The 13,543-nt window shown below is 38.8% G+C and overlaps 1 protein-coding gene across 1 annotated transcript; it reads right to left on the bottom strand.

Moving 5' to 3' along the window:
- Positions 1–6,369: 6,369 nt before the first annotated feature.
- sp8b (sp8 transcription factor b) lies at positions 6,370–8,335 on the bottom strand. Its single transcript, XM_036539677.1, has 2 exons — positions 8,301–8,335; positions 6,370–7,731 (listed from the first exon to the last, which is right to left on the bottom strand). Exons 1-2 carry the CDS (start codon positions 8,319–8,321, stop codon positions 6,370–6,372), a joined length of 1,383 nt encoding a protein of 460 aa, XP_036395570.1. The 5' UTR covers positions 8,322–8,335.
- Between the last annotated feature and the right edge of the window lie 5,208 nt (positions 8,336–13,543).

Genomic DNA, 13,543 nt, shown 5'->3' on the forward strand with positions numbered 1-13,543 from the left:
TGGTACGTGTACAGAAGTCTTCCTTCATGATTTGGCGCTTGAAGAACTAGTACTGCCCCCTAATGTCAAACGAGAGCGGCAACACCTTGCGCTTTGCCGGCTATTCTTGTGCACAGAAGTGGTCCGTTCAGTGGTTCCCCTGGCAACTAAAGAGTTAGAGAAAAATGTATTGGTCTGCTTTGCGCGCGCATACACACACGCACACACATACACATACATCCGAGCAAACAATAAAATTGTATTATTTTTAAGGTAAGCAAACTAAATTTCACTAAAGGCCAGAAATGACGTTGAGCACGTCGGTTCCTACCAGAGAAAGCGAGAATAAAAGCCTTGTTGAGTCTTGCTACTGTAATTAAGTTCCTACACTTCCGGTTTACAAATTTAAATGTAAGTGTGTGTGTGGGCTGTTTTAGGTGAGGAAACTTAACGAAATGAGATTATGTTTCTGGTGTTTGCTGCCCTGCCACAACTACTCTCCAAATTTTAACGGTGGACGTGTGAGTTCAGGTAGCTTTAATCAAGATTTCTGGAGATACAACCTCGAATTAATCCCTATTCCCAGGGAGCTGCCACTTACCCACTATGAAGCTGCAGGTAAATGGCTAGAAATACCTATGACTGAAACGACAGTAGAGTATCTCAGTTTATTAAAAGTTCTACTCTACATAGCTCTGAGGAAAAAGTCCAACGTATACTGTAGATATTTACAACTTTGTGAGGTTCGTGGCAATTCAGACAATTCAATTCTAGCATTCTAAAATTGCGTTTGCAAAATTTACACACATTTACATTGAAAATGTCTATCAATTTTACCGAAGACTGAGATGACGCAATTTGCTTTCTTTAACAGTCAGTATTCCTTTGTGCATGAACGCATGTGAGGATATATTCTTCTGCTGACCTGTACGGTTAGTGTTGAGGCGTGATAATAACTGAACCATATATGCTGTTCCTCACAGGTGTCTAAGCAGTTTGCAGGACTGCAACCTTGTTTGTTCCAATTATTAGTTATTCCTTTATGTGTAAAATAACCGCTGTCGGTTTTACCTTCCGTCAATAATGCATTTCACTGCTCATCTATGACGCTCACCGCTAGATTTCCTTATGACTGACATATTAAGGGGTTGATGGAAGAGACTGCAATATTGTGAGTGGAACATTTACGTTGACATGGCATCCACCGTGTACTGCAAAGCACTGTGTAGGGAAAGCATGTTACTGGGGTTTTGGTCAAAGATTAAATATTATTAAGATTAAAGATGAAATAAACATTAACATATTCCATATACTTTCCCCCCCAATATTTTCATCTTATATTCTTAATGATAGTGGTGTATATGAGGTTCTATCTAACTGCCGATCGCTTTGTACCTCCAATGGTATTTTTGAACATTAGATGTCGCTAAACTTTTTAGTGTACGTTAATTAAATAGACATCACGCTTAAATTTGCTATTCGGGGCAAGGACAACATCCATGCGTTGAATTGTACAGATCTATGACAGAATATAATTTGTGCTGAAGTACTGTGACCTCAATGCAATATATATGAATGTTATTTGTCATTTACTACTCAACAACAATGATCCATCAGTTGTTGTTGTCTTGGGGCAGAAAGTGGGAGACAGATGTGGAAAACCGAGACCTACAGTTGAACTCTAAGAAACATCCGTGCTCACCCTACTCAAACAAAAGCTACATATTTTCCATTTCTGTCCAACTTGTGGTTCTCTTTTGAGACTGACCTCCTTTTACCACTGTGTACGGTTTTCCACATCTGTCTCCTGTTTAACATCTGTTTAACAGAATCATAGCAGGATGGAAGAAACAGCCAGGTGTTTTTATCAAAACATTAGATGATTTTGCATGATTACTTGGCAATACAACTAGTTCTACAGAAAACAGTTATAACTGCAGCCGCATTCTAAGGAGGTGTCTTTATAGCGACTTGACTATTTCAAGTCTTTGTACTGTATCAGCGCAAACGAAGCCAATAACCAATTGTGTCGGGTATACACCACGCAGTCCACCTTTTGCTGGTTTTAAATAAATAAATAAATAATACGGTTTGTTCTAGACTATAGTAGGACCCTACAAGAAGTCAAGGAAACTAGATTAAGATGACATTTACCGTATGAGCACTAGATGGCGCAATTTGTTAATGAAAAGCGTCTGTCTGCCTTGGGTGAAGAATTGTCTTGGTGGTGATACATGACGTGAATAGAAGAGATACAAATCAGAGATTGAAATCTTAGGCTGTTTTCCTGAAAAGTTAACTGAGATCCATACACGTGTTCGGTTTGGACCATATATCTCTGAACCTAAAAATGATTATGGCTGTTTGACAACTATATCCCATACAAAACATACAGAGAATATATTTTCGAAAACATGTTTTTAGCTCAGTCAGTACATTGCAAATATATAAAGTATTGTCGCTGTAGTATATTTCAATACATTCTGGAATTTATGTATTTTAAATACATTGAATGCATTGAATTTTATTAAGAACAATAAGAACTGAACTTAAAAGTTTAATTCCAGTGTGTATTTTTCATGACATTTCAATTGCCCTTGTCTTCGATATGATTTGTATGTTACAAGGCCTACCTTTAATATTAATACTTGTAACATTTAAATGTTAACTTTATGATATATGTAAACAACTACTCAGTAAACGCATAAAGCAGTTTCTCATACTCTTTCTCTTGTATTTCCTTGCATTCTGTGGTGTCCATTGGCAATGTTATACACTCGTCTTTGTGAGCAGATATGTCTCAGTGTTACTGCCATCAGTGGTTTTGTCTGTTTCACTATTACTCGCTGTATAAATATGCATTTGGATTTTGCTATTGTTACGTAAATAAGAGTAAAATCTAAGCAGCTCTGTAAACACAAAAACGGTTGCCTAGTTAAATACACTTTGATTATATTTTTCAAGGGAAAATGATTCAAGAAAAACTGAACCTGGACAGAATTGAGATGATGCTTCATTATAGCGCAATACGTGAAAACGTGACAGTCTTTCTCCTTTACTTTGACTTTGACAAGACTATTAGGAGCTTTAGTTATAGTTTTAGTTCATTTGCATTTTAAAATAACTATAGGTCAGTATACATACAGTAGCATCTGATACCATTACATTTGACCTCTAAAACATGGGATGCATTCACCGAACTCATTGGGTAGGGAGGTCAAATTTGGCACAGAAGTCAAAGATTTGTCATTTAGCATTTTTTAATTTTATCAAAATAACTTTTTAAGAACAACTTTAGCCATTGTCACAAAGCACCTGATTAAATCTAACTTACCGTTTTGATATTCAAGACGATAAACGATTACTTTGAATGGGGCCTAAAGCTGGGTCTTAAAAATGTTTAATAAAACACTACATTTGGTTTAAGGCTGTAGTTCCCAAAACCGCTCATTATGTCATTGGGTAGAGAGCGTGGGCTTGGATATTATTTGGATGTGAGATCAAACAAAATCAGATAACCCCTGGAAGAAAATTTACATTTCCCGACATGGGACTCTTCCCGCTGGACAAAATATAAACTCATGTTCCATCGCAGTAATGGAGACACGGCTATAGGGGGCGCTGCCATTTGGATAAGATGCCCATATGCTGTTTGACTGTGGTCACTAAATATCCCATCCTATTTATTACTTTGATATTAGCAAAAGTTATATAACGATTCTAGGACTCTGGCCCTCAAATTATCCCCCAGTCTGACTAATCAAAATCTGTGTCTCTCAAGCATCAGCTCAGGAGTGGCAAACAGTAAAATTTCTGAAATCAACGGAAATGTCGATGTTGCAAAAAAATCTGGGTTATGCTTCGTTCAGTTTGTCATTCAAAAGTTAGGTTAAAACTGGAGAGCGGCAAGAAGGAAATTCAACCAAAGAAATGTTCTTCTTTACTTACACAACATGTGTTTATTTCCTGAAAAACAAAATGAATGCGTAAAGAATCAATAATTTCTGTAATGGCATGAGACATTGGCGAATCATTTTCCTTAATACATTTTGAGTTTTGATACATTTTGAATGCATCAGGCAGACTTCAGGAAACAGTAAACTCCGCGCTTTATTTTTTGTCTAATCGTTTCTCTGCTGACCTAGGACGAACTTATTATTAGTAGTCGTGGTAGGAAGTAGTATTGTGTGTGTGTGTGTGTGTGTGTGTGTGTGTGTGTGTGTGTGTGTGTGTGTGTGTGTATGTGTGTGTTTGCGTATATTACTAAAAATCCACAGCATCTTATCTGAAAATGACATCTTCAAAATCAATTACTGCTCTGTATTACGTTTAACAGTCATTAAGTTAGTGACAAGAACACAATATCAAAAGTAACCTGTAAAATAGTAAAATTAAGATGTAACATGAAAACGTTACCGATAATTACTACTTGAAATACATCTTTTACCGTGTAGTTAAAAAAAAGCAGCGCATGTTGTTTCGTTTTGTCCGCTTATCTTGTGCAAGTCAATTTGTTGCGGTGATCCATTTTGTATTTTATAATTTTCCAGCAATACGTGTGGGTATGGTTCTGTTTTGCAGTAATTTTAGACAAAAACAGCTTGAAATTGCTGCGACACTAATGTGGGTTTTTATAGACAAGCTGTTTTAGATTTGCCCATATTCAAGACAGTACAGTGATGCGCACATCTTAATACTTAATACGTTCATACTGTCAATTTTTAACGTAAACCTACTGTATTTAGTCGAATATTTTATGCATATACACTACATGTAACACAATGCCGCATGGGAAAATCAACTAATGTCCTCCAAAAGACTATTCTAAGAGAATGAATGGCTTTGAAATTTAGTATTCACCTCCAGTCTGTGGCGTCACCAAACGTACAATATTAAATCAGCAACAACTGGACGTTTAACTTAAATCTGTATTTCGAAGTGAGATTTTAATTCAAAATCTAACTTCTAAAAGATTTCAGTTTAATTTTGGAATCTAACAGAAAATATTTCGGAAAACATTACACAAAGGGGGAAACGATTATTTGAATTCCTTCAGAAATCCTGAAACACCCCTATCTCAAAAATAATGATGTAGGTATTTAAGCCAGTTATTCAGAGGAAATAGTTATCACAACCTGTTGTACCCTTATTTCAATATGTATTCATATTTCATTTGAAAACAAATAAACTGAGTCTACAGTTAATACACTGACTTTATTATGAGGCTTCAATTGCAAAGCCAATCCGCTGTGAAATTATCGCAAAATGCTAAGACGGTCAGTATACAATAGTTGCATGCTCTCTTAAATAAAAACGGGATTAAACACAATGCACTTAATCAAAGAAAATTGATTCTAAACGTTACAAATAAATTCAAAGTGCGTCTGATAGACCTCAAGTTACAAGTCCGGCTCGAGGATAAATACCACTGCCACAGTAATATACATTTTTCTTTTTGTTTTTGACAAAGAAAAAAATCAAAATGCACTCCCATATATTTTCAGATATTTACTAGAATCAATGTACAACTAGAAAATACTATACAAAAATCGTCTCCCGGACAAATACATTACTCACATTTACATGAGTATCGTATAATAATAATATGCTAACCCACTCTATTACATTCTCCCAGTATTATTATTATTTTTTTTATTTTTTTGGTTTTGTTTTTTGTTTATTTTTTTTTCTCTCAGCAACGTGTATACTATTACTACAGGTCTGAAAAATAAACTCCATTCCAGTCAGACTCCATTCCGCCAAATATGTCCAATTTGCAAGAAACCTTTTGTGTCCTTAAATAAAACATAGACCACCAATTACTCCACAAAGGAAGTGATAAAGGTAAATAAGGACATTACGAAGAATACATAACACTACTGCCATTTGTTCTGATAAAGTTAGCCCATTAAAAGGACACATCGTTAAAATCTAACAGTGTAAAGTGCCACAGTTTGGTTCTGAATGAAAAGTTACAGGAAAGTACAGCCTACAGGTCATTTCGCCCAGTCTTGCATGTTATCTTCAGTATTGGCTCCCTTATTTTAATTTCCAATTTTGACTTTCTTTTCGTCGACGAAGCCCAGGAATTAGCCGCTATTGAAAAGTTTACCATGTTAAATACGCCACAAATTTCCTCATGTCGAGTTTATTTTCAATTATGTAATCTGGGCAGTAAACCACCCAGCGTGATCCATAATCATATTATTACAGATAGTTTCGATGGAATAGTCCTTAACGCTACATGAACAGAAAGCGAAATGACTTTTCATTCATAACATCTTGGGGAACATCGCTACGACTCATCTTGATTTTGTCAGCAGGTTTTCTGCATACGAAATTTACACTTCATTGAAAAGTCTTTTTCCCCTTTAAGTCTTAAGTTTTTACTCATTCGATAGGGTTATTGTGGCCGTTCATGACCGCTGTCTGGACAGATTCGGGCGGCTGCAACAGGTCCGGGGAATGGCACGGAGGGCTGCCTGGTGCACTGTGCTCGCTGTCGGTGTCGCTCCCCCGTTTCCCTCCGCTGCCACCGGAGCCCGACCCAGCCGATCCCCCGGCGCTGTGAGTTTTTACATGTTTACTGAGGTGGTCGCTGCGCATAAATCGCTTGTTGCAGACCGGGCAAGCGAACCTTTTCTCACCGGTATGTGTGCGGAGGTGTCGCTGGAGCTCGTCAGACCGCGTGAACCTCTTTCCGCAAAATAACCAGTTACACACAAATGGTCTCTCCCCAGTGTGCCATCTTAAATGAGCCTTGAGATGCGAAGTTTTGCCGTATACTTTCCCGCACCCAGGGATATGGCAGCTATGAAGCCCTTTGCGGCGCAGGCTTGCTCCCGCCGGCCCCAGTCTCTCTGCTTCCTGGCAGTTTGGACAGTCGCAGGTGGCTCTGCCGGAATACCGCCGCGCTGACGACCGAGGAGACCCCGCTAAGGAAGACGTGGGACCTCCAGTCAACATAGTTCCGCCTGCCCCTGCTAAAGGAGACGGGCTGGAATCTGGGTACGAGGGAAGTACGGGCTTGAACCCGTCCATCAGATGCTGACCGGTTGTCAAGAGGTGCGGAGATGCGCTTGTACTGAAGGCGGAGTGGCTCAAACCAGAATAGTCTGAATTGTAGCCCCCCAAAGGAGAGTGCAGCGACGTCTGAAGTCCCCCGGAGTGCAGGGATGTCTGCAGCGTCGCCCCATTCGGGTTCTGTACATCAATCCACCCTGCACCTACATCCCACCACGCTGAAGCGCCTGTGGTACCGACATCCCCCGTAGGTATGCCAGGATGGGACGACTTGAACCACGATTCGTACGGATGCGCAACGCTCATTCTCGGATAGATGCCTTGCAAACTGTCCACCGACGTATGAACCTTGGAAATAAAAACGGGCTGGTGGTTAGGCTCTTGAGAACTGTTTGAAACAGAGGCTTGGAAAACAGAGTAATCGTTTCCAAAGTGGGAATTCGATGAGGTGCCGGACGTCAAAGAAAAGGCACTGGATCCAGTGGAACTGTTCGCGCCAAATGAGTCCGACAGACCGGCTCCGTTCCTGGAGACCCCGGAGACGCCGAAACCGGATAGGCTGGATCCTAGGTTGCAGCTACTGGCGGTGGCTCTTTTCCACGGGTGAAAGCCTTTCCCAAACGAAGAGGAACTATCCGAAATGGAGGACGGCGAAGGGCTCGGACTCCCAATCTTGTTACAGGTAGCAGCTAACATGGCTAAAGGAGTCGATCCCAACCTCGGCTCCTCCTAGACAGAAACAAACAATGGTAAGTTATTTTGAACAAACAGAGCTTTTCATAACAAATGTAAAAATGTAGGCTACTTGAGTATGTCGTGTCCGTATGTGCCTATTTGAATGCGATGTAGTGCGATACAAATGTAGACGATTAAAGTAAGGACTATCAGCGCAGATCACTGGAATTAAACGTACGAATACTTATGCATGGTGCGATTATCAGGTTACTCAAACTTAACTTCCCGTGTTGCTCTGTGTTACTGTATTCGCAAATAGCAACATACCTGTAGATCGGGGTGAACAAGAACACACAAAAAATTAAAAAATGAAGAAAACGTAACGTTTATGAAAAAAACTGTTTATCTAACACATAAATGTCGTTGGCGCATCAGTAGTTGGGTGACAGAAAAGTTCACTCCAGTTTCCTTCTTGTAAACGTAACTCGGTCTCTCACTCGCGACCCACTTGCTTAAAACATAATCAAGTGACTGACTTTCCTACTCTGACCGAAGTAATTTTAATCCCCTCCGCTGGACAATAAAAGAACTAATTAAACCAGCAAGAAAATCCTCAGACTCACCCCTAGAAGTGAAGTAGCCATCACAAAAAGTGCCCTCCTCCGAGGATCTTTTTATATTTATAAATCAGAGCTCTGTTTTTTTAGAGGTGTGCAATACAATGATGTGTTCCGCCCATTCCACCACAATTGTAGGTCCTCTCCGGCTTTGAAGTACCGCTGGGACACGGGCGACCAATCAGAATTTCGGCACCTCCACTCTGCCACATTCTAGCGTGAGGTCATCAATAGACTACTTCAGACAATCTCCCCTCCCCCTCCCCCACCCCCTCTCTCATAAAAAGAACGGAAGAAGGTAAAGTTAAGGGAGAATGGAATAAACACTTTGAAAAAAAGTTTCCTTGACATCGGGTATTCTTCTTCTTCTTCTATTATTATTATTATTACTATTATTATTATTATTGCTCTTGTTCTTGTTGATGATGATTATGGTGATGATGATGATGATGATGATGATGAGGAGGAGGATGATGTTCGTACTGTTGTTTCGTAGTACTAGATAGCCAACAGCTTCACTGCATCACGGGTTAATAATAATGATAATAATAAAACCCTCGAACTTTGTCTTCCTTATACGTGCTCCAAATGCCAAATGGACAAGTGTAAAACAGCAAGATGCATTTTACGTTTTCTGGACATATTTGGTATAAATTTCCTTTAAAGTTTTACATTAAGTGGCCATAATTTGGCCTACTCAAAACCAGTTAATAAAAACAACTATTAAACTGCATACAAAGGATCTTATTGTTTTCAGGAGACCAAAGCTTGTATTATGAAAAGTTCACTGAACTGTAATTGTATTCAATTAAGTTGCCTACTTTGATTAAAGCAGGAGAATGTGGTATATTCCAATATTGGTATACTCACGTTTTTTTTCTCTTCATACAGAAGGCGCAGTTTAGGGCAAGAAATTAAACGGGCTCGTGCAACCAAAGACGGTAAGCTCACATTTACGTGCAAAAGTGCACTTCAGCTAACACTGCGACGTTGTGTTGAAGCCCTGTTTTTCTATATCCTTATTGACACACTTCGCACAGCCATGAATATGAATGGTTTGTTATCATAATTGATATTTGAGAGTTTCTCAGGTGCCCGCGGATGCGTAAGTGAATGCAGTGTTTATTTGAGCTTGCTGTTGAATGACTTAAGCATGTTGAGAGGGCGTGGCTGTCCGGCCTTGGAGGAGGGAGGGGTGGGACGTGGAGAGAGCGCGGCTTAACAAATAAAAAGGAATTAACTTCATCGCTTTAGCCCTTCTCGTTTAATTTCATTCACCCCGAATGTAGACATTTGTTTTATGTGGTATTTCACTGCTGATACATTTTAGCCTCTTTCTTCCCAGGAAGGTTGCATTTCCAGGTTATTCCATTTACCTTTTATTTTCAGAGAAGCAATTCAGAACATCACATTTTAACAATTTTACCTTCGTGTTGCAATAACCCAATATGAAAGGATGTTTATGCGCAGGCTATTAGTATAGAAATATAATGATGTAGTGATTGACTGGGATAAGGTAGAATGCAAGCTCGGATACTTATTTTTTTAGTTGCTGAGAATGGTTTCTTTCTACACTTTGTTAGTTGTCCCATGTGATTTTAAGATCAGATGCACACACACACACACACACACACACACGCACACACACACACACACGCACTGTATATATATACAGTGTATATATATATATATATATATATATATATATATATATATATATATAGATAGATAGATAGATAGGAGATAAATCATTCGGCGCAGTATGATACGTTATTACGCAATGCACAGTATATCCAGGTAGAGCACGTGCATGCCTTGAACTCTTGTGTCCTTTCTCAGTAATGGTTGGACTCCATTACTATGCAGTGAGCATGGACGGCATAAATTTCATTTGAATTTCAAATTTAATAAAGCGGGAGGTTTTTAATCATCCGCAGTTTTATTTGTTTGATATTAACATGCTTATTGACCGAGTCTGTTGACCAGCTTGGTCATTACAGGACAGCGAAAAGTTAATTAAAACGACCACGGATTATTCATCATATCATCTGCCTAACCCATGTCGCCTCCTTTATTGCACACTATGATGGATGGGGGGTCAGATTAATTTCTCTGTTTCTTCGATTTGGACAGCAGCTTTTTGGATGTAATTTACAATGGCCGATCAACCAAAGACACGACCGAATAAACAAAAATGGGAACAGGATGGTTAGAAAAAAATAAAACAACAATAACAGCACTGATCACAAGGCAACAGAATGTCCTTTTCCCCGAAAGATGTCACAGCTAGAGTTTAAGCAACCATTTAAAATATTGTTGGACGACTGTTTTGTATAGGCCTATTATTTATGTATCAAAGTATTAAGATTTTATCATTTTCAAGGTGACGCGCGGGGATTTGTCAAAGTGATCAATTAGGTTGTAGTTAGTAAATTATTTTGAAAATCATATACATACGTGCCCCCAGCGCGTATTTGATTTGAATGTAAAACTTCACAGATTCCAAAATTAAATTTCTCTCGAAAATTATATATTTATTCTATTTGACTGTATAGTTTTGTAAATTAAGTCAAGAGTAACAAGAACAATATTGTTTCACTTTTCGACTAACAGTTTCACAAGACAAACATATTCGCAAACACTAGCCAATACCGTGAAACACATTGTATAGGCTTGTATTGATTTAATTATTTGCCTTTTCCAAACATCTGTTGCGCTGGACCGCAATTCGATTTGGAAAAGGATTTTCGAAGTAAAAAATATGATATTCAGTTTTGATCGATAATGTTACAAGTAAAATTCTAAAAGTCTATTGGCTGTAACTACTGCAAACACCATCTAATTAATAATTTACATTATATCAAAAAATAAGCGCCTACAAAGCTGTGATATGTAGTCCACTATAAAGGTTCACCGGGGAATATACAGGATTTTTAGCAAAATAGAAGCAATTGGTAGATAAAATCACAATGTTATTCCTTTAAATGTAAATTTTAACAAAATTGCATTAAACGGTGTTATATTAAACAGCAAAGCTGAAAGATTAAATGTCTACGTACCGTGTTTTTATCCTCGGCATAATCGATTAAGCGTCGGTGTGTTCAGTCACATGCAGGAGCATGTAAGCTAACACGAGGCGACTGCGCAGCATCTCCTCCAGACGGTCTACCGTTACAACAGCAGCCCCTGGAAGATAAATATTACTTTGGGAATTGACTTTAATTACGAATAACCGAGGAGTGGCTCGGCCACCACTGGTGTAATCAAAACATGTGTTCAAGCCCTTCGACAAGGTTTCAGGATCGTGTGGGACGGAAGAGGTGGCTATTTACCTAAAGATCCACAGATACGTTGCCATCTGAGAGGGGAAGCCACAGGCACTTGATGCAGTGCACTTGTCTTTGTTGGCAGAGAGAACCTGTGAGTTTAAATTTTGAAAAAAGGGAAGTATTTTCAACTCTAAGATATTACTTCGTGAATCGATTTTTAAATGTGCGCTTGGCCTACACTTAAAGAGCATAAAAAAGTTTAGCTACCTGAAGAATGTAAGTGTTGGCCCCTTCTGGGATTTGATTTAGGGAAAGAATGAGCATGTTGACGTAGCCCCACGTTAAGTATTTTGCCCAGAAAAAGTCTCTCATTTACAATACGGTTTATTTGCATAAGAGAAGAAGCTATGTGTGCGTGAGCGCACATAAACACTGAAAACCATAATTTCCACGCTGACTATAAATCTGCATTTTAAACTATTAATGTTACCTAACGGCTGTAATAGCTGTATATATTTGACTTCCTTGAGGAACCTCGGTGAACCTTGCGCGCTCAAGAGTTCCTGTAAGTTCAAAAGGTGGCGCGCAGGTTGTTCTTTTCGGTCAGGCCCAACTGTAAGCCACATTGAACAGATGTCCCCATTTACAGCCTTCTTTTCCCACATGTATGGTCTATATTGCCATCATGAAATCAAGCTTAAAACCTGTCCCACTCATTGCCATAATGGCCGCGTTAGTCTGGACCACTGAGCACGAACAAAATGTGTTTAATATCGCATGCTTTCGAATAATTCTGTGGAGAGAAAAGAAAAGGAACTCGGCTCTGCACCGGGAAATGGATCGAGAAGATTTTTTTTCAAATATGGTAATTTACAAAGCAACTCAATAATCCGAAGGGCACTTGTAAAAGCCCTCTGCGACGTAAACTGCGCGTAATTACCTGCCACCGCAATTAGCTGATCATGGAGAAATTAGATCGCTCAGCCTAGCATAAAATAATGCGAATAATTGTATAAGAAGAATGGACCCCCTCCCCTCTCCAGAATGGTGTTTCTTTTATCACAATAACAGAGCACCACTAACTTAAAGAAAAGAAAAAAAATACAAACTTGATATTGAAAGTCAACTTTATGCTAGTAGTGTAAGGAAAATGTGAGAGATTTATTTTTTTTTTATCCAATTTTGTTACAGTTAAGGATAGGTTATTGTGAAAACGCAAAATAGTTTCCAAAGTTTTATTCCATCTGATTTCTGTGAGTTATTTCCTCTCTTATGCCCTCTCAGGTTATTTCAGGACGGCATATAACCTATTAACGTTTTGCTTTTAAACATTTAAGGTTTAGTGCATGGCTTCACAATGACTGGAAATCAATACAACAATTTATTTAATTTGTTATCAGTTAAGCTTTAATAATTGCTAACGAAACTGATATTCTGGACATCCTCTGGTGGAAGGGTCATGTCAATGCCCTGTCGTCTAAGTGTGTTTGATACAAAGACCATTTATATAGACGGTCCATTAGAATAAAGTATACTTCCACTAAGTCTTTAAAATGTACATTTAAAGTTGCATTGTCTTTCAGAATGCAACCTTATCTACCGCAATATGATTTTTGACTTTATTGCATATTTCTGTACTCGTTCACTAATAGAAGTTTTCTTGAAAATCAGTGCAAATGCTGTTACGCTCCCTTTTTTCTTGGGGAGTGCAAAATCACCTCACTGTCAGCTGTTCTTCTAGAGCTTATTTTTTCCACCCAGAAACAGACCTTTGTACGTGCATTACTTGGTATAGGCTCCAGTCATAAAAACCCGGTTGGACTCGAATGATAACTGATTTCTCTAATATCTTATTTACACTTAGGTCTGCGCCTCAAATTTGAAAGACTCGGCCGTACGTCTTCGAACATATAGTGGCTCCCCTAGACTTGGTTTCAACATTTTTACTCTGCGCTGACGAATACTTGCGCAAGACTCTGG

The sequence above is a fragment of the Megalops cyprinoides genome, chromosome 10 (genome assembly GCF_013368585.1).
Source record: "Megalops cyprinoides isolate fMegCyp1 chromosome 10, fMegCyp1.pri, whole genome shotgun sequence".
Taxonomy (NCBI): domain Eukaryota; kingdom Metazoa; phylum Chordata; class Actinopteri; order Elopiformes; family Megalopidae; genus Megalops; species Megalops cyprinoides.